General features: G+C 38.7%; 1 protein-coding gene across 8 annotated transcripts in view; it reads left to right on the forward strand.

Moving 5' to 3' along the window:
* The window catches only part of sema4ba (sema domain, immunoglobulin domain (Ig), transmembrane domain (TM) and short cytoplasmic domain, (semaphorin) 4Ba), an 83,406-nt gene that overhangs the window by 46,745 nt on the left and 13,899 nt on the right, over window positions 1-22,762 (forward strand). For 7 of the 8 annotated variants that reach the window (XM_042410524.1, XM_042410522.1, XM_042410521.1 and 4 more), the window contains one exon: window positions 10,443-10,864. In XM_042410524.1, coding sequence (XP_042266458.1) covers window positions 10,747-10,864 — 118 coding nt within the window. In that variant the 5' untranslated portion in view covers window positions 10,443-10,746. Of the gene's footprint in view, window positions 1-4,562; window positions 4,662-10,442; window positions 10,865-22,762 lie in introns of those variants that run through there. The other variant, XM_042410528.1, reaches the window with a different exon arrangement.

Consider the following 22,762-nt stretch of genomic DNA (forward strand, 5'->3'; position numbering starts at 1 on the left):
CAGAAATTTTATTGTCCCTCTGATGGTCTGGCAAGGCTCGCTAGGCATTTGCTTGAACTCTCTGCGTCATAAATCAAAATCACTTTTCACACAGCTGGATCAGTATTCAACCCGTTCTCACAGGTGTCATTTTAAGTAGACTGCACGTATGATTGAGGAGTGAACATGAACCTGATTCTACATGCAAAGATGAACACACAGCTCCCTAGACTATAATTGATCTTTGCTTGTAATTTTCAAAATGGTGAAAAAAAAAAAACATGACAGTTTCTCTGGAAACATCCAATTTTTGCTTAATTCTCTGCCAAAATCTGTTCCTGAATATACTGTATTGTCTGCAGCAGTTTGTTTAAATAGTATTTCACAAGGTTTTCGCAAGTAGTCAGTGAGTCGCATCATCAACACCCCCCATAGTTCTCAGCGGCCAGGCTCAACTGATTCTGAATGGATTTTTAACACACTAAAAAGTGAAAATCTGAGCCGATGAAATTTAACCTGCTTTTTGTTGAGGCTTAATGGAGCTTACAGTAGCAAGATCATTATTAGTGCTGATATGATTAGTTTATTAATCCATTAGTCCTTTGACAGACAGTTAGTGGATCACATTTTGCGAGTACATAATATTCTAGTTTAGAAATGCATCGCTACTCTTTATAGTAAGCACTTGAGAGTAGTTGTGTGAGACTTGGGTACTCTTGAGCAGCGTGTCACTCACTGGTTTGTGTGACTTGGTGTTACGATGTGCTTTGTAGACCCGGAGAAACTCCGTAGTTGAGTTTAAGGCGTGTCCGTGGCTTGTGTTGTTGATGGGCATGAGGAGAAGTGGACATTCTGAGCCTTTTATCGGACTTACACAGTGATGGATGTGTTCAGCTCTTTGCCCAATGGCCTATAGCCTGAGCTGCTGTCTAAGCCTCTAAGCTATTGGAATGCGTGCAGCTTCTTGCTGTGGACATCAAGGGAGAACGGCCACGCCGCTTTGTTTACAGCCTTTCATGGATGCCACACCAGTCTAATCAATTTCAAAGAGGATAAATATTTCAGTGCATTGCTACTGATTGAATGGTCCATGAATTAACGTGGGCCGCAAATATGAATGCAGTGCATTTCTTTTCACTTGAAGGTTCCAAGTGTTATATAGAGTTACATAGTATTGTCTTTTTAATGATTAAATCAAAGTAGGGCTGCAATTGATGATTATTTTCATTATCCATTAATCTGCAGGATATTTTGTCCATATAAATGGACTTGTCATTTTGTCTACAAAATGTCAGAAAATAGTGAAAAATGCCCTTTATAATTTCCCTCAGCCCAAGTTGATATCCTCAATTGTCTTGTTTCGTCCAGTCAACGGTCCAAAACCCAAAGAAATTCAGTTTACCATCACAGAAGACAGAAAAACATAAAATCCTCACATTTAAGAAGTTGGAACCAGCAAATGTTTGGCATTTTTGCTTAAATATGACTAAAAAAATGATTTGATTATCACAATAGTTGCCCAATTTACTTCTATTTTCGATTAATCAACTAATTGTCGTAGCTCTAAATCAAAGGTTCTATTTGTGATATATTTCCCTCGAAGCAATTTGTGTTTTAGAAATACTCACACACATCTGGTTTTATCAAGTGATTCAATTCTATTTAGCAATAAACTTCAACATATTATATTTGACATACAAAAGTTGTTGCTAATCTTGGTATATTTTAGTTTCTTAGTGTTTGATATGTGCAGTAGTGGCACAATAAAAGTCCAAGCAGTGCACAATATACTACATGTATTTAAACAACAGCCTCAGCATACTGTTGTTTTTATTGTAGACTTATCTATTGTAGCTAATCAAGTTTGTGAAGGTAAACAAGAACAAGAGAGATAAAGCACTCCAGGATGATGCCATGTTATCAGTCTTCTCTCTATCAGGGTCAATATTTCACTCCAGTAAATGCAGACAGATTTATATGGCAAACAAGTGGAGACATTTAAAATGGGAGTGAGTGTTTCAACAGGCCTGACCTACTTACAGCAGCCAGAGCTGAAACAGCTCCTCACCTGTGTCTGGCAGACGCCAGGACCCCTCATAAAAAGACAGGCCCTCGATATCTTAAGCAGCGCACTGAACAGTATAATACTGTATATTTTTTATTTCTCTCATAAAATAGTCCTTGACAAATTTGTTGCTTTTGCTGGACTAGACTACATATGGTTACACTTTCTTTGACTTGTCCAAACTGTTACACTGCTTGCCATCTGGTTACTACTCTATGTGACAGTAAAAGTCCTGCTTAGGTTCAATGTGAGCAAGCACTAACCCAAGACTTGAAGGTGTGGTTAGGCTAAAGTTCATGTTAGTTACTAGAGTCTAAAGAACTCTTTGTTGAATATTTACTTCATATCACCTAATACATTTTGGACATTGAACGGTCTAAACAAAATGTTACCTGGTATAAATGTATTTTAAAGGCTTCTTCTTTAAGGTTAGTGTGAAGTCAGTGAACTCATTATTGATTCTGAAAGCATTTGCTCCGTATGTGTAATGGAAAAGAGAAATGGAAAGACGTTTCCACACTGTAATTTCATGGCAAAGGCTTCATCTGTGCATCTCATCACAGCCCGCACGCAGTAAAGGTATTTTTCCCTTTCAGCAGAAGACTGACACAATGTAGAAAAGCTCTGAGAAATGTCACCCCCCCCATCCTAATACCGCAGCATTAACACATGTGAGGTGGCAATCATTTAGTTTACTGGTGAGCATGATTGTGTTGAGGGCAGAGAGAGGTGATTTGAATTTTCCACCAGCAGCTAATGTGAGTGTGGGAGATTTAACATTCATTAATATGCAGGTGAAGTCAGATTTATCAACACATATAACACTCAGAATTTCTTTGACATGTTCTTGAAGGGGATTAGTAAAAAAAATACATGTACTAACGCCCAAACTCAACTGTCGAGACTGTTGAGAAAGAAGAAACCAGAGCTGCAACAAAAAGATGGACCAACAACCTTACAGTACAACTTTAACTGAGTTGTCAGTGAAATATTGCTTTATTTCTCTTTAATACAAATACAAAAAAACCCACTGACATTGATTACATAGTGTTCTTGTTCCTTTTATGAGCAATATTTATTATAGTATACATATTTATCATGGTATAAACAATAGTATAAACAATTGTGATGTAGACGGCAGCAGTGTCCTCTAGTACGCCAATGACTTTGTTGTTGCAGGAAATGTCAAGATGTATTATTTAACCCATAAAAGAAGAAAGTTCTTCTCTGGAGGTTGCAGATCAGTAGTGATAGTACAGATACATTTGTTTTGTAAACATGAATATCTGGGCATTATATCACCTAATGTATACACTAAGGGATCATGTGCACATAATGGGTCAATAGACTAAGGGGTTCAAAAGGCTAATAAAAGGAGATAATATACAAAAAGACGACAGATTACAGAAAGATGTTACACAAGAAGTTCAGTTTATTTGTCCTGAGGAGTTCTGCTTAGCCTGTTTATAAATTCTGAGAAAATAACCCTGATGATGTCCTTAGTTTAGGGAGGAGGGTCTTACATAAGATGCTGCTGCATTATTGGAAATGTAAGATCCAGCATTTTTGGTAAATGACGCATACTGGAGACTAGACGTTAAGATATCTTGTTCTTTGTTGCTTTGTTGTTGACCTTCTTTTGGAAATGTCTCTTACTAGTTTGTGGAAAAGCAACACTAATTTAATGATTGCAACAATTGACAAATGGCGTGTTAAAACGGGTTACCAACATAGTATTAGTGTCTGAAAGTTGTATCAAATGATACAACTCTCAATACTCTCAAAGATGTGGGTGTTCCCTTTCTCAGTAAATGGTGTGACAACAGTACAACAGGCTGTAGAAAAGAAATAGGCCATTTCAGCAAGATCAACTAGGCAGGCTTCCTAAAAGTGGATCAGCTTACACTGGATTGTTGAAAACTGAAAAGAGTGCACACAGAGAGACGTTCAAACTTCTGCCAGGTTCTCTTCAGTGTTTACCATGTTTGAAAGTGTATTAATGACAGCACATGAATAGTTTTAATCTAGGTTTATGCCCTGTCTGATGTGTTTTGCTCAGGAATAAAAAATAAAAAGTCGTGGCACAAAGCCACGACTCTCACACAGTAATAAAGACCCCATTGAGTCTAGTATTTGTCTGGTGAGATTAGTTACTTTCAGGTGATTTTCCATCTCCTTACAAGTACCAAGAAATAAAGCATAGCATCAGTTCAGGAAGAGCACTGAAGTTGTGCTTGTATTGGCTGATTGGCATCAGCTGTTTCCAATATGCTTCACAATCACTGGCTCATTCACAGCTGTGTGACCAGTAACATCCAATCATAATCATGCAGGTAAACAGCATGGACATTATAACTTGACACGCCAAAAATGTTCCGTGCTGGAGTTTCTTCCACCACCAACAAACTCCTCCTTATGTGGTATTTATTCTTTGTTATTGTTGATTTAACTAAGATCTAATGTTCATAAAGGGGAATTAATTCTCCCTGCATAAATCCTCTTCGCTACTCAAAGCTTTTTGAGAACAAAGCCTTTTCTGCCAAATCTAACCATATGCAATGAATCTCACTTACTTGACGCACGTGTCGTTGACTTAAATACATTTGAGTTTGATGAGGTGAGTAGAAATACTTATTAGCACCTTCAGCGTCTTTGCCCTTTCATTTGCTTCTCTTGGTCTCTTTCCCCTCTCCATATATTAAAGCACTTTTCTGTCTGTCGTGGAGCCCCCGTTGCTCTTCTTTCACCCACTTCGGCCCTGATAGTGATAGCAGGCCTGGCGACAGACCTAGCTCAGCTACTTTACATTTCATCAGCAAGCTGCTTCTGCTGGCTCCACATCTGTTATGGAAATTTGCTCAGAGGGGAAATGGAATGAAATGGAATATGATTTTGAATATTTTCACTTCTGGGAACGGGTTGATTTAGGCACTTGTATAGGTTTCAAAGACAGAGGTGATGAAATATGCTCATTCACTTTCACAGCCATATATTACATTAATCTATCAATACATTCTTAGTGACTGATAGCTTCAAATTCAGGATGTTTTAAGAAGTCAGCACTTGTGATAATATTCACAACCTCTGACCGTGTGTCGGAAGCCCCTGAGGAGAAGCTAGCTTGATGAATTTAACTCCCCTGAACCTTAAGTTCAAAATGTCCCCTATCTCTGTTCAATATTTTAATAAGATTTTAATTAGGCAATTAAAAGTCTTTGGAAAAGCATATGGTCATAATTACTGCTGTATGGTTCACTCAGGGATGAATGAGCCATTAATTACTCTTAGCTGGGTCTAGGGATTGGACTTAAAGTGGGTCGAGCAGAAGAGAGGGTATTTCTTCAGACGCCACTGTCCCCTAATCAGAAATGCAGACTTTCAAATTTCAATCCACTGGTGAACTAGACTGGACCAGCTATTTGGAAATCCATGACTAAGTTTGTGTTTAAAGTCCTTTCTAAGTTCTTAGTAAATATTAGTTAGTTCCCAACTAGTATTTCACAAATTCAGTTGAACCATTAAAAATGTAAACGGATAGTCAGACATTTTGGGAAATGCACTTATCCGCTTCCTTGCTGAGAGTTAAATGAGAAGATCAATATCAATCTCATGTCTGTAAAATATAAAAAATACAGCCAGTAACCAGTTAGCTTAGCTTAGCACAAAGCTTGGAAACTTGAGGGAACACATGTTTATACTGTTTGTTAATTTAGCTCAGTGACAGTTGAACCTGGAAGTTACTGGGTGTAAATATTAAGAAACAACTTATCTATGTGATTTATTTATTTATTGAATGGGACAGTGTGCAGTTTGAAACATTAAAGATGCACTGCACAAGAGTTAGCTTGAAACTAATTTGCATCTGTAGTCCCCAACAAAAAACATACAACAGTACAACAACAAACAGTAAAAAGCAACCCCCCCCCCCAAGAAAAACAAACAAACAAAAAAAAACACACAGAACACACCATACAGAATACAAAGGTACACACAGCACATCACATACACCTACAACAAAATGTACAAACTAGTTTGGGCGGTGCAACTGTTTTAATTAAGTGATGCGTAAATCTCCATTTTGCAATAACTTATGTTGCAACAATATTAAGCACTTATGAAAAGCTGGTACAATCTCTCTTTACAGGAAACACCAAATTAGTTCATGGAAGCAATGTGATAATACCTTAAAATTCCTGTATTTGCTTTGTCAGAACTCATTTTGACCTGATACGTGAGATTGGTGATGGTGCTGTCACATCTTACTCATAGATAGGTATCTTTAGTCCTGGATGAATAGTTGCAAAATAACCTGGAGGCAGTAGGACTGGTACAGAACTGTGTCAACACTGCACTCCCACACCGCTCACCCGGTGATTCAGCCACTCTGTCCATATGTGCGGGCGTGCTCCGCCATTAAAGCCTCTCCTGACAGATGATATCCTCCACATCTCGCATCTGCTCCTTCACACATCTGAGAGCCCTTCAGTGGCGTGGAGGTGTCGAGGGGGCAGGAGGGGGAAGTGCTGATCGCAGGTTGAAGGCCACATCTGGGAGCACGTGACCCAGGTTGTCCGAGGGGCATCATGTAGGTGTCCAGTGTGTGTGTGTGTGTGTGTACAGGTGGCTTCCTGAGATGACAGGCATGCCAAAAGGTCGTATTTATCCGTCAACACTTTCCAGTCAACAGGCTGTGTATGTAATCCAAGAAACCTTGACCCCCTCCTACTCTACTCGAATGGCAAAAGCTAATGTTGGTGCCACCTGTTTGAGCAGTGCTGCTATTTATAATACTCACAGAGTCTTATAAGTAGTGCTGTCAGTGGACAGTCTTTGCCATTTGGTGATATATAGTGATAGTTCTACTATATGGCTGGAGCTGTATTTCAGGAAATGACTGGCAAAACTGCTGGGAATCTCACTGTTTGGTTAAATATAAAACTAATTTCCTCTTTTGTGACATACTGCACTGTGACATACAGTGTTTTGACAATGCAGGAAAGATAATGTCCAAAGATTGATTCTCACTTGTTTTATATAGTAAATTCCACTTTGCTTTTCAGGTTGAGCTTATTCTGAAAGCTTTCAATTTGATGTTGACAATGTTGGGATTTTTATCCTTATTACAACCAGATGTGTTAATGAATCAGTTTTTCTCTTGTGTGGAATTCACTCTCTGTTCCCAGCAGAGCTTCTTATTGCTTCATTTAATGGTCTCTTCCCTTCTTCGGGTAATTGTTTTCACCGCATAGACTGTCAAAACTATTCTTGTTACTTATATGGATGATGGAGCCAGTGAGCTGATGCCTATGCACCATCAATCAAATAGTGACAACTCTTCATGCCACTTACTTCCTATCCAAAAGCATAAGATATTTCAATTTCCAGTGGGGATGCCCCCTCTCTCTTTTCAAAGCACTAATTTTGACAGTTTTTACAGTTTCACTTTTGATTTATTCACTAATATCTTTCTCAGTATCAGTATTTCTCAATATCAGCGTCCTCATTGTGTCCAGACGTCATTATTCAGGTGAGAAAATCTCTGAGTAGATAAAAATATTGATACATTCTTCTCAGTCGCCTTCAATTATTAACTTGCGCTCGCAGTAATATAAATTTTGTAAACAGTGGTGAGTGCCTGTGGAACTTTTTCAAAGGCTGCCCTGATCTTCTGGTTTTGTGGGCTGTGAGGGAGCCTGAAAGGAAACTCTTCAGACATTACTCAGGATTCAAAAAGCTACTCACCCTCCGCACTGTTCCTGAGACACGGATTGATTTTATGTGGCTAAAACTTTATTTCAGGCTTGAAGTCTTTGTGTGCTTTATTTAAATGTTTGTGGTTTGTGGTTAGAGATGCAAATACAGCATTGTCTCAGTTTCTATCAGTTCTTTATCAGTTAAACGACATATAATCTTCAAGTTGACTGCATTAATGATAAAGAAATAATAGGCCACATTTTTCATTCTTTTGTTATGAAATGCATAAATATCAATTTCATCATACTGTGTTTTTGATTGGTTTATATACATGTATATGAATAAATAATACTTGCTTAGGTCAAGGAACCAAAGATCTATTACCCCCCCACTAATGAAACCAAACCTGATTAGACTATTGACTTTCTAATGATCTGTAGTTAATGACATGTACAGTGATTATGTCAAACTGATAATACTGATATGTTGCTGGAGGGGAAATAGAGAGAAACTCTAAAGATTTTAGAGGAGATCATAGAGAGAGAGAGAGAGATGGGTGAGGATTATCCATATCCAGAGCACACTATCACGTCTGTGTAGGGAGTGAAAGGGATGATTCAGTTTATGCATCATGCAGGAGAGAGCAGTGAAGTGCAGAGTTGCATATAGATTTCTTTGCTGTCAGAGGGGCCCTTGTTCTCTCGCTCGCGCCAACTTGAGCTCTCTCTACGTACCTCAGTTGGATTCAGCTTGATGCATACGGGTCTCTTTTTCGGACTGTCACACAAACCCAGAATTGATGGTAGCTCCGCTGCTTGTTGGTCAAGTGGTGTCTCACTTTGAATTGTCCCACACAAAGGATACTAATGATGCTTATGGCCGCCCTTCTTGTCTATTACATGTTACAGTCCACTGGCATCACGTAGGCTGCTGGCAGGGGGGTACTGGCCAAAACTTCAGACGTTTAAAAGCAGAAGTCTTTCATAACCTCATCTGCTATTGTCATCATGATCATTAAGAGTCACAATCCCACTGCTGTAGGCCTAAATTCTTCAGTGTCCAGACACCCTTGATTATTTTTCCTTTAATATCTTTTACTGTACAAATCTAGACAGTGTACTTGTGGTAAAGGTATGACAGATCTCCTGTAATGGGATCCTTTTTAATATTTGAGAGTTAATGAAACGGCTTGTTTCGAACAACTCTTTTTGAATTTGTCCTTTGCTGTGTTATTCCTCATTTCTTAGACTAAATGGACAGAACAGAGTCTGCCTGTATTTCTCCTATTCAAGTCCCATCTGTGTGTCACTACTGCTGTAGAAATAACCCTCTTTGTGTCTTGTTCTCTGGCCTTTATCATGGCCTTCCTCCTCCTCCAAATGTCATCTTCCCAGCTCAGATTTTGGAGATGTCTGTGTTTGCAGCTCACGTCAGACTGCTTATTGACTAAGAGTCAGGATCCCCTTGATAGAAACCAGGAATAGCTTCACTCTCTACCTTTTGCTATTGATTGCCATACCTCAGATGAAACTGAATCTCCTGTTGGTTTCATTTAATGAAGTGCTCCCTGTGGCAACTGTAATGGAGTGTTTGCAGTTGTAACTGGTATGTCTGTATTGAATTTCCCTTCACGTCTCACTACGTTCAGTTAATCACCATCAGTGAATTGCCCCATAACTCCATTACTGGTATAATAGTTGTCTTGTGGCTTTTTTTTCTGATATTTTCTTAAGAATTGTTGTAAAAGTTCTGGACAAAGGAGTTAGCCAGTGTCAACTATTAAATGACAAAAACAACTCAAATTTAATAGTGATTTTTATAGATTTGAGGAGAATGGAAGCAGTAGGCCTACGCAAATATTTAACCAAGATTGGACACTTTTATCTCCATTAATTTGTCATCACAACTGAAAACAGGCAGGACCGAAGTCTTCTAGGACCTGTGGGAATCAAAACATTGTACAGAATTAGTGGCGATAGTGTATCACCCCTGTCATTTTTTTCCCACTCAGTAATAAATCAATGTTTAAGCCAAAGAAAACTGTGGGACAGCAACTCCTGTCAGTCCTGTAATATGAGCCGTTATCTGGGCGACACACCTTTTCATTGTCTTTGAGCTTTAGTTAAGACTTCCAAGAAGTCTGTTGTTGTTGCTGTTTTCTTTTCATTCCAGAGCAGTGAGCAATAGAGCAGGTATGAGGAGTTCAGATGTGCAGATTGCAGCTTTTGGGAGCGTGAGGTTGTTTGTCAGTAGGCGACACTATGAAATTAACTTGACCTGAGCTTTTGGGTGTAGACAAACACACCATCAAGGCTCATTCATATAGTCTTCTCTTAACGATCAATACAGTGATAAAACTTTCTTACCCCTCTGAACAGAAACTGAAAGCAATACCATAAAACCTGATGTGTAGTGTGTAGTTAAAAGGTCAGCATGAACCTCACTGAAGGAGAAAGTAGACTAGATTTAATTACTTAATTGCCTATAATATGAAAGACAAAAAAATCCATCATACGTTTTCCACAGTTGCAAATGACAAAGAAAAGCAGCAAATCATCACTACTGAGAGAATGTTTTCCTTTTTACTTGAACATTTCTTAAACAATTAATCGATTATCAAAATAATTTATTTTTCTGTCATTTGACTAATGGATTAATCCGTTAATTGTTCCAGCTCTAATATTGTTTTTTTGCATCCTCACAGATCTCAGCTGAGACCCTGCGGTGTCGTGTACGCATGGAGGCTGATCGGTGGAGGCTTTCTGTCTTGATCTAGAGGTTGTAGTTCATCATTTCAAACCAGCATCGTCTGCAGGCCTGACGGAGCGCCACGGCTTCTCAACAGAGCATAGACCTTCTATTCAAGGAGCCTGGAGCTGCACGAACAGAAAGAGAGAGGGAGAGGGGGAGAGAGAAAATAAACACGGGTTAAAAAAAGACGCTCTTCATGAATTCCCCAAAAACTTGAAAGGCAAATACTGCAACTTGGCTGGCGATCCTGAGGAGGCATGCGGACAATGAGTATGGCTTTGCTCTGTCTCCCAGCCTACACTTTTCTACTTGTTGGTTGCTTTCATATAGCTGCCACAGAAAGTGATGTCACCCCACGCCTCACCTTCTCCTACAGTAAGTTTTATCAACTTCTTCACTATATGACTACCATGCCATTGCAGAAATACAGTTGTGTGTGGTGTTTCTTTCATATAAGGTTACATGGAGTATTGGCATCACATACATATATATATATAAATAAATCACTTGAGTGCAAGGTAGCTGACTCATCAGGCTGTTATATATCTGTAAAGAAAGTGCAGCTTCAGGTAGTTCCACTAAACTAGGGGTGCCTTGGGCTTCAGTTTGAGGTTTGTGAGATCATTTGCATGAAGAGCAGAACCTGGCGAACTTAATAAACTGTCAGAAAGAATCAAAAAAGAGCACGGCTGTTGTTTTCTTAGTCGTGGCTCTGTGTAGTAGCGCTGCTGCGTGCTCACAGCTGGCCAGATGAAACTTTACACAAATGCAAAATGTTTGATCTTTTATATTACAGGGGAAGAATAACTTGTATATCACGAGTGGTCAACAAAAAAAGCAGCCACATTCTGTCAGATCATTTATTAATGGTTGATTTTAAGAAATTATACCTCTAACATCCTGCCTACAGGACTCATTATGTAATTCCCAGTGGTGTCCCCACTCATTAACTCTGCCCACGTAAAAAAAAAAAAAATCAGTACACTTCATATGTGTCCATTGTAAGAGCTAAAAGGATTTAGATGGGTGAAATGGTGTTTGTCTACACCATAATGATTGAAAATCCATGTAAATCCGTACTGTGAACGGCAGCTCCATCGAGGTGTCTCTGTCGAGTACCTACAGGTCAGACGCAATTACAAAATGAACAGGCCCATTGTGCTGCGACTTACTGAGGGCAGTCTGACTTAGTCTCACAAGCACTGAGAGGTATTGCTCTTATATAAGCTGTACTTCTTTGTTTGCTTGCAGAATAACATACCATCCAGCCAGCTTAGTAACAATATGTCATATTTGACCATTAAAATATGTTGAGGACATTGTTAAATTAGCCTTTTTTGGATTTCTGTGCAGCATTATTTGTTGTTCACTCTTCATTGATGCTGCCATGGTCACCAGTGCCAAGCAGTGATTGTATCATCACTGATTTAATTATTCAAATGAAGTACTAGTGCACATGAGATGACAAGTTGGATTTAAACATTTTGCGTGCTTTAGTATGTCTGTTGAAAATTAAACAAAATAATGGATTATGAGATCAATGCAGGCTTTCGATGATTGAACTGCAGTTAGTGACTCACGTTAAGGCATCATTAGAGTCTTAATGTCAGGGCGGATTGTGTTGATAGAGATGTACTTGTGATCTATTATAGACACAGATAAAACTTCCAACATTGGGCTAATTTCGAGGCAGGGAAGCTCCGAAATAGGTCAGCCATCTTTCCTGTCTGAGCTTGTTCGTTCCCTCATGTAGAACCTCTATACCAACAGGTAATCTCTCTCACCTGCCAGCCTCAACAAAGCCCACAGCTCGGCCCTGGTGGAGCGTTTCACAACAACACACAACATCAATCACTCATTGAAAAGAAGCATCACGTTCACACTTCTCCCTGTTTTGATGGAAAGATTTGTTTTTAGGGCGTTCAGCCAAGGTTGAACACCACCATAAAACATGTAAAACGCAAAAGTCAGAGGCTCAGAAGACTAGACTGTACATATGCTATACATTCAGTATAGGTGAGACTAAGCAAGGAAGGTTGTCTTTTCTATTTCGTGTCTTTCTTAGTAATATTACTGGAGCTAACCTAAGGCTCAGTCATCACTTGTTTTGCAATAGCTTTTATGTTGCTGTAACTTCAACCCCACTGATAAGCTTTGACCTTTCCATGAGGGGTCCTGTAGGAAATAACACAGCTTTAACAACAGAATTAGTTATGATGACCCCATAAAACCTAACAAGGGGTCATCTTGACATGGAGTCATTATATCAGGTCTTACTGACCCATCTTGACATGGTTAAGAGGAATTTACCAGCTTATGTAGTAAGTCTGACAAAAGGTACTGAACTGGACAGACTTTAGCAAGATGTTGGTGTTTGCCAGTTTTTAAGTTTTAGATAGTGAAAAGCCATGTTTCATCCTGCTGGTGCAGGTTAGCTGGGCCTGGTGATATAAGTTGTCTTGTTGTTGTAATGTCGGTTTTACTACGCTGACATTTCCCAGCCTCCCACAGAAGAGCTTTGTCACATTGTGTTTACAGTATCAAAGCAGAATGCAGAGCTGCGGGCCTCTGGGACCTGAACTTTATACAGGAGAAACCGCCTGGCCTTGTCATGCTTTCTAGTCCTCTATTTGGATGCCAGTTAGCTCGATGGCTTGCATGCTTTAACCTCAGTAGCGTAGGCTGGCCAGAGCCCTGCTTGGCTGCTCCTCATCCGGTAACATTTTCGCAGACCAACTTCCCCTCCTCTTCCCTCTTGCTCTCTCTGTGTCCCGCGGTCCCCGCCTCTGCCTTAATGAAGAGGGTAATCTGCCATGAATAATGAATGGGGATTTGTATGTGTTATGGTGTGAACACTTGTCTGGTTCTCATTATGCGCCTATCAGGACGGATCATGGGTTCAGGGAGTAGAGCCTGCATCTGCTTTTCTCTCTGCTTTTGTTCCAGGCTTTAATGCAGACCATGCTGAATGGCTTACTGTGTTGGAAAACTATTTAAAGGCACACCTATAAGCCATTTACGTTGCCTGTCTTTGCCTGTTGATCTGCTCAACCCTCCGTTAGACATCATGTGTGTGGACAGTCATGCTATAATGTTGTTTAGAGGCCATGCCCACAGCCACACTGGGAGTAAAGCGTTATTAATTATTCAAAAGCTGTCATGTCTCGACCAGTTGAATCAACCACTCTCAAGTAATTCACAATGACAGCAGTGTCAAGTGAGATAACAGCTTTTCGATACTGTTTCGCTGCCACATAGCTGAACGTCGGCTCTTCCTGGTATGAATGCTTAATCGTGATTCACTTGATCACTTGTTAAAAGAAGAGTGTACCAGTGATGTTACAACTTAGTATTATTTTATTATGATTTAGTTCATTGATTATAGTTTTGGTTAACTGAATAATCAAAAAATGGTGATCAGGACCCATCAAAAATTAATAGACCCCAAAGTGAAGTTATAAATCGTACAGTTGAAATGATCAGTTAATTATTCAATTAGTTGATTGACAGAAAATTAATCTGGGACAATTTTGATAATTGACTAAAAATGACTCTCTGGCTCTTGTATGACAATTAAATATTTTTGGGTCATAGATATTTTAGTTGAACAAAACAAGTAATTTGAAGATGTCGCTTTGGGCTCATGGAGATAGTGATTAGCATTTTGTGACTATTATAGTATTTGGAGTATTACAGTATTCAAATTATAATGTGAAACTGAATCTCTTATGTGAAGCAATTTATTTTGATATTCCTACTTGATAAGATACCAAACTTAAGTTTTCTGTTTCATAGATTGCATTGAAATGTAAAAGAAAGCTATATGTTATTATTGTTTTATAGATTTCACCTGTATCACAGTAATACTTTATTTAAATGTAAATATACAGCAGTAAATAGAACAGATGGTGATTTTATGACGTTGCAACATCTGTACTCCATAATGTACTGTATGTTTGACTGATCAGTGTCCATCTTAGTCATAGTTTTCAATCCATCATCAGAAGACAGATAATTGGTCCTGACACTGCTTGACACCCACTCTGTCCAATCCACCAGGGAGGGGGACATACATCAAACTCAACAGACCCTGTAAAAACACTCTCATCACTCTGCACGTTCATTCTCCAGGTGTTATGAGGACTTTTTCTCTGCTGGTACTGTAATTACACAACGTGGTGTCAAAGTGCTGCTGTACAGTTAGAAACATGTCATGACCTCATGTACAGTCCCCGTGTTTTTGATGTTACCTCTGGAGGAAAGGGGTCATGGTGAGTTCCTGATGAACCAGCAGCTGCTTTACATTATTGTGGTTAATCTGGGGTCAGGCCTTGTTGCTCCCTGACCAACACATTGCCCTATCAACATTTTCCATGGGAAAAGGAGGATCCCCTAGAGTTGGAGGCTCTATTAATAGTTTTAAGAGATTTGTTTTATTTAAATGTTAACAGATTAATTTGTTTCTATCCTCCAATAAATTGCCCCACCATAGCCTGTTACTGCTCATCCCTGCTGTGTGAATACGTAATGCGCATATTTTATCTCTCTCTTTTAATGCTCTACTCTATAATTTCTTCGGCATTTGGAGAATTTGCAGCATTTACAATGTGACTTTCCAACCTCTGTTTCCTGAAGTTGTGTTCAAAATTGCCACCAATCTCAGCATCAGCATGGTGCAGTGGAGACAATATCCTACTAACAAGATGCAGCCACACAAGTTACCAATACAAACAGCAGGCTCACAGCTTTCCTAATGAATCTCCTGGTGAATTGACCCTCTTGGCCTGTTTCCTTAATGCATTCCAGATGCGTCAGTCTCTGTCCTTCTATTTCCCAGGTCTAGTTTCCCACACAATTACCCATCTAGCTTTTAATAGCTAGTTTATAACAACTTGGGATAATTTAGTTAGAGCTTTAGTGTGGCCTGTTTTCTGTCTTTCTGTCACCAGACAATGTGACAATAGTGGGAGTTCTGGCGTTGCTCCGCCACCGACCCAGTGGCACTGTGGCTTCCTGTCACAGCAGTCAATGCCTCGCTCTCAGCAGAGGGTGTTAATCACTTCTTCTCAGAGCAATTGGATTTACGCGGGTTCATCTTTTCTATCCTGAGGAAAGTCCTTGAACAAGTACGGTAGGCAGATAAAGACAAAGAAAAGAGATTTGTTCCTGTGTCTCTTTACGCTGCCTGAGTAGCTTCTTCCTCACTTCTCTAAAGTATCATTTCTGTCTTGTGTCTTTATTTTCAAAAGCTGAACTATCACACGTCATTTCTACTACATCAGACATCTGACATCAAAGATTTAGTTTAAATGAAAACTGATATAATATTACCAGAATTTGGATATCTCAATATGTTTTTCTATTGTTTTACTTTTTAACAAATTGATTTTTGTATTTTGAATCCGTGTCATTGTCTTTTATCTTGATAGAGACAGAGAGTTGATGGACTGTGTAAAAAGTGACAGTGATAGAAAATTGATTGAATCCATGTGCAACGTACTCATATAATAATGTGGTTAAATTTAGTTAAGTTACATAGCTTCATGACTTTCTTCCTAGGTTTGTTAGTTTAATATAATAAAAAAATAAAACATGATCAATCTCGTCAAGGTACACTTCATGGAACTTCTTTACATTCAGCTCTATTTAACCTCTTCCACTCCCACCCCCCTACCATAGACCCTTTTTGGGTTTCGGGAGAGATAGCAGGTCATATGCCACATAGAAATGGTATATATCATCTGAAAGCTGAGAGCCTGAAGATTAATTTGAGATGCAGCTCAGCACTGTGTGTTTTTCCAGTAATAAATCTGTAATGAACGTTGTGTTTTGGTTAGGTACCTATTCAAATTTTGAAAGTTTAGAGCCTCTAAGGGCTCAGAACACTATGATGGAAGTATATGATGTCCATTCTCATGCTCCATTATGTCTCATAAGTTGGTGCACCAATTTTTGGGTTGATACCATTTGTTACACAGATTTGGTGCAAAATTTAACCATTTTTTACCACTTGAGAATTGATAAAAATCGTCAGAAATCTCTCCAAAATACCACATTAAGACACAAAGACCTTGAGGAACAAAATAGAAAAATAAATTCATGCAGTAATTTGACACAAATACTTTTGACATTTGGAGATTTCTGTAAGAATTGCATTTTTCAGCGATTGGATGGCGAGCACTTCTGTTCTGGAAATTGCTCAGGGACCCCCGTTGTTGTCAATATACCTAGGAAAGCCATATGTCCTCTGAATGTCCCAGGTCTCTAGTTTGTGGCTGTTAAGTTTCATGATGCTGTGATTATCCTAGAGGTCACAACAGGTCATTTTATACAGTGCAGTCAAGTTTCAAAAAAGGGTCTCACTACAATGAAATGGTTACTATGGAGTCTAATATCATCACACATGAATACAATTGGGCTCATTGAATCCACAAGAGTCTCAGCTTTCCAGTCATACCAAATTTATGCAATTCCAAGACTGTTTAGGGACCCCAGTATGCAGAAATATTCAAATACACCATTTTTAGAATAGGCGAAAATAACACATTTATACTGCATGCAAAGAACTTTGTTTTTTTGCCCAAAACTGCATGGGATTAGCATAAAGTGGACATGTCTGTAAAGGGGAGAATCGTGGGTAAACATAGAACACATTTTCATTCAGATGTCTTGAGGTGAGAGGTCAAGGACCCCTTTGAAAATGGCTGTGCCAGTTTCTCCTTCGCCAAAATTTAGCCGAACTTTCAAGTGTTATTTAGCTGAGCCTGCTACAGCCTCTAAAAAACAGTAATGTCAACTGCGGATGCCGGCGTCCTCGGGGAGGTTAAAATGAAAGTAGTTCTGGTGAGACTATTGGTTACCAGCATCCTTCAGAGATGAGAATGTAGTTGTGTTTATGGTCACAAGACTGGAAGTGGGCCTTCTGACGTCCCTGAAAGATGAGCCATAATGAGTCTTTGCTTGCCTTTGAACTCAGTAAAGACAGGCGGCCATTTTTTTTCAGGTCATCTACTGGTTGACTTTGACCTCCTGCACTAATCTTTATGAACTTACAAACTGCTAAGAAGTCATTTTAGATTTAATATCAGGTCCTGCTCCTTGTCTTTAATGGTGACAGTAATCTGCGTTTCCCAGCCTGTCTTGTTTGCAAGTACAAATAATGTAAATACAAATGAACAGATTTTGCCACTCATATACAGTAATCGTCATATTTTCTTGAGGTTCTGTAGTAAGTAAACAAGAACGGGTGCTTTAAATGAAGTATGCAACCTTCTGATCTCCTGAACATACAGCTGTAAGAGCTGATAAAGGCAGTCCCTTCATAAGAGAGTGCACTGATTGAATCAGCCTGTTATAGATGCCCTACAAAAGAAGGCACTTAGATCTCTGTCACCAAAGAACAAATTACTCTACAGTTCCCCTCTAGAGGGGATATTTCAAGCTTTTAATTATCGTTGGACTTTTTTGGACACAGACTCATCAGGAAATCAGCAGCAAAAGTGTAGAAGGATTCCTTTAAGTCCGATATAATTAATTTCCCCTCTAAATAGATTAGCAAGCCAGTCTAGACAAGTATTTCAAACCATTTAGCAGTGTCATTTGAAGAAATGACTCTTAATTACATAATAATGGCAATGATCTCATATTGCTTACAGCTGCGAGAGGTTGAACCACTGAGTGCTCTGTTCATGCACTTCTATGAGAGGTCACAGAAGTGCTCTGAACCAGACAAAGCTGCTCTCTCAGATACAGCGAGGTGTAAAGCCCTCCAGCTCTGCCCGCTGGTTTCTCTCGTTGTTTAGTGTTTTCAGTTGGACAGAGGGTCGTCTTTCTGCTTGACTCATGTTTCCGTCATCAGACCAGCAGAGACAGGAGAGTGGAGAGTAGTTTGGTTTTGTTTAGTTTTTCTTACATATTTTACATGATATAAATTCAACCGTTTGTTACTACCAGTTCACTTAAAATATAAAAAACCCCTAATGGTATCAAGCCATGCAGATTATTTTGGTTTTATGTGCTGAGGTTTTAAGATATCTGCCCCTGAAAATACAAATAATACAGTGGAGGTGAATAAAATATTGTTTGTGGTGTTTAAAGTATTGAACAATTATATTTAAAACATTCAACAGTAATATGCCTTTCCAAAAAACGATTTCCCAGTTATTGAGGATAATCCACAGACCTCGCTGTGGACAGTTTTCACACTATTTCTTCAATAGAAAGTTGTTCCTGTGAAACATTTTGACAGTAAGTATTTAAGAGAGGAATTGTTTGTGGAAAGACATGCACCTGTTAAGCCTTTCAAATGTAACTTTTAAATGTGAGAACCATAGATTCAATATCTGAAAATCAAGGTAAAACACATTTATGCATGACTAGATATTATTACAGGAAGAAACTGGTGACAAATTAAGAGAAAAACCAACATCAAGTCTTATATTAAAGTGCTCGTCCATTATAAGACCCTCAGTGCACTTTGGCATGGCTTCTCCGGTGTTTGTAACTCTACTGGAGGGATTAACATTGTTACAAAATGTTCATCACTTTCTATTTTGGTGGCAGACATGTGGCAGACATTGCCGTAGCACACAGTATGATTCACATCATTTTCATATTCATCAAACCAGTCAGTGACACCTGTATAGAAGCATCTTCGCTCATTTATCTGCATTTTTTCTTTAGTTTTCTCTTTAGTTTTGTCTTTAGTTTTTGTAATTTGGATGAACTGATCCTTTAAATATTACTCAAAAGGCTAACTTCTGTTAAAAGTTACTCAAGTAATTAGGGCTGCAACTAACGATTATTTTTCATTATCAATTACTTTTTTACTAATCAATAAGTAGGTTTCCCAAAGCTCAATGTGATGTCTTAAATGTAACATAATCGGCATGTTTTTTGTCCCAATCAACAGTCCATAACCCAAAGATATTTAGTTTACTATCGTAGAAGACTAACTAAACCAGAAAATATTCACATTTGAGTAGATGGAATCAGATAATTTGGACCTTTTTTCTTAAGAAATTACTCAAAACAATGAACTGATTTCGGAAATTAATTTTCTGTCATTCATGTAATTGGGGAGGGATGGCTGTTTTGTTGTTTTTATCTATTTCTTTCAGTTTTTCTTTTCTTTTTCCCTTCTTTTCTGTTACCATTATTTTTCCTCTTGGATACTGATTGTGCACACTGTTGTTATTCATTACAAGTTGACTGTTGTTTTTCTATTGCTGAATATCATGAAACAAATGTCACTGATTGTTAATTAAAGGAAATATTTGATCACAAAAAAAGTAATTGTTGTAGCTCTACAAGAAATAGTTTATATGTAGCTCTTTGAATTATTACCCTGAGAAACAGTTGCTTACACATAGTCACAGTGAAAGGGCACATGTGGCAACCTGATCATAACCACTTCAATATAAATATACCCTAAAAATAAATTCCTCCAGTACAGCAATGCACTTCAGAGGAGTGGCCATTTATTCTTCATAAGAAAGCTCTCTCAAAGGTTATGTTATAAGAGAAAAGCAAGACACGAGGACAAGGATGAACCTCTATAGTACATGTTGTACTGTTGTTATGACCCAGTCTAGTGGTCTAGGGGTTTATGTACCTCTTCAGTAGTGACATGATGGCCACTTGGCTGCCCTCTCTGATACTCTGTCTCTTTGGCTCCAGCTCCAGATACAAGCTGGTCTTCTCTCTACTCTTAAGTGCTTCGTCTGAATCATCTTGTCTGTTTCTCTCTTCCTGATACACACCACAACATTTCTGGGGCTGCATTGTCATGAGTGGCCCCTCAGGAATCAACCTCAGGCAGTCAAACAACAATAGAGGGGATTCTTTAAGAGACTGCGGTGTATGAGGAGGTGAATTTAGGACGAGTTCATCTAGGATACACTCATGCTTATTATGTAGTTTTGAGGGTAACACTCTGCACAGTGTTTGACCTCCAGTAGTTATCATATCCTGGTTTTGTGGTCTCAGGACTGTGTTGCTGACCGTTCCAAAATGTCTGAGAGTCAGTTCAAGTACATACTAATTTATTTTAATTATTTTATTCTGTGAAATGTCAGAATATAGTGGAACATGAAAATCATAATTTCCCATAGACTTTACTTCAATCTCAGAACCCATCGGCTATCTGTCTGACAACAATTTAGCCTCTGGGGGCAACAGCCAATATTTCAGGGATTCTGGTGTAGCAAGTGGATATCCGGATAATGGCTATCTGGGCCAAGACTTCCTCTTCCGTGCGCCGGCCATTATTTACAGTCTGATAAGCAACTTGAGACAGTCCAGACCATATTTTGGCTAATCTCTATAAACAGATATATGCATATGAATGTAGATACATTTAAAAAGCTGAATCGTCGTCAGACATTAGCCGATGGGTTCGAAGATTGCATTTCAGCCAATGTGTTCCTCCTCTTTTGCTCTCCACATGGACTGTTTACCTGCATGCAACCAAAGCCTGCTCAAAATGATGATGATTGGTCTACTCAGACTACAAACGGAAACCAAAACGCTTCCAGTACCAAAATCTTGTCCGGTTGCCTGCAGATTCTGAATTCATATTCAGATATCTGTTTATAGAGATTAACTTTAGGATGACGTTGCACACTTTAAAATTTATTTTTCTGGGTTGTTGAACGTTTTGTAAATATAAAACCTGTCCTGACAAAGGTTTTGGTGGTACTGTGAGTGGCCACCAGGGTAAGTTTGCAGCAAGGCTGAGTCAGTCTTTATACATCTGTGGTAGAGACACATTAAAGCTAAAGACTACAACTGTAATCCTGATTTTCTGATATCATGAGAAAGGTTGATTTCTTTTTGTTGTCTTGCATCTTTTCTTGGTATATATTATTGCTATCTAGTCTTCAAATTACAGGTTAAGTTACCAGTAAAAGTAAATATTGTTGAAGGTGATGAAGCTAGATGGCTTTGTTAAAATGTTTCTATAATGATGCAATTTGTGATGTCAGAATATATTTATGGGTAGATTTTGGCAGTGATTTTTTTTTTTTTTGTCAACGTGTTCATTTTTTAAGCATACAGTTTTATTAATAAAGAACATATACAAAACACGCTATTTTCATATACCATTTAACAATTACCAACCTCTCAGAGGAATAACCAATCAGTCTTTACCGAAAGACGAATTATGGTTTCCTGAAATTATAAATGGAAAGCTTTCTACCATTGAAAACCCTCCTGGATTTCTTTAATGATACTCAATTAGGGGCCCTTTTGTTTTTCTCCGTCAGTTGTGGTCGTTAAGTATGACAGTGGTGATCTGACTCCAGAGAATAATTGTGTAGATATCCTCCTCTATGAAAATCCCTCAAAGCATTTGTTATGGTTCAGGCTTTGGCCTTTGTCTTTCTCTGTGTAAATCACAGTTAAACTTGCCTAAGGCTCTGTGGGGAGGAAAAAAAAGGGAGGGAAACGGTACCGGCACAGGGCAGCACTCCATTTATCCTGTAATGATAGTGAAAAGGAGAGAGAACAGCCCCAATGGGTCCATGTACAGTACGCAGAGCAGAGCCTCTCGTGGTTTTACAGACAGATTTAACTACAGTAAGGCTCTCTGTTGCTGTGGTGATGGACTGCTATTAACATGTTGTTTTCCCAAGGGAGAGGAAGTGTCTCAACCTCCTGTACCTACCCAGGGAGGTGAGGTTATATCAGGTCACATGTACTGCAGGGTATGCACCACATCGTGTGCTTATTATCAATTGAACTTAATGACACCTTACTCTGTCTGGACTGGATTAGTTTTATGCAGGGAAGTGCCATAATTGTAATTATTACCACCAGCATCTGTGGTTTTAATCCAGTGTGAATCTGCCAAGCCTGTGATTCTTAGTCTGAAAGTGAAAATACAGTGAAAACTAAACATCTGACAATAATAAAACTGAAATGACTTTTACTTAATATGCATTATGGTTTTGTCGGCTCGCTTAATTTTATTGTATCTAAGGGGCTGTACAGAAATTATTGGTGGGGATGATCACGAAAGAGGGGGGGTTATGTATTTTTTCTTTTTGCTGAAGGAAGGATGGTCTATACTTCTTGGGAGAGCAAGAGAAGGAATTTTCTTTTCTCTTCTCACCCCATATTTATATTTTATTTCAGCCTTCTGTGGAAAGATTTTTTTAAAAAAAGATCAAATTGTTGTAAATGATGGCTTTAGTTTGCACAATGGATCATAAAGTTGCCATATGTGCAGGACAGCAATTCTGTTTGTTTTCCTGTCATAATTACAGAGAA

The sequence above is a fragment of the Thunnus maccoyii genome, chromosome 5 (assembly GCF_910596095.1).
Source record: "Thunnus maccoyii chromosome 5, fThuMac1.1, whole genome shotgun sequence".
NCBI classification, from domain to species: Eukaryota; Metazoa; Chordata; class Actinopteri; order Scombriformes; family Scombridae; genus Thunnus; species Thunnus maccoyii.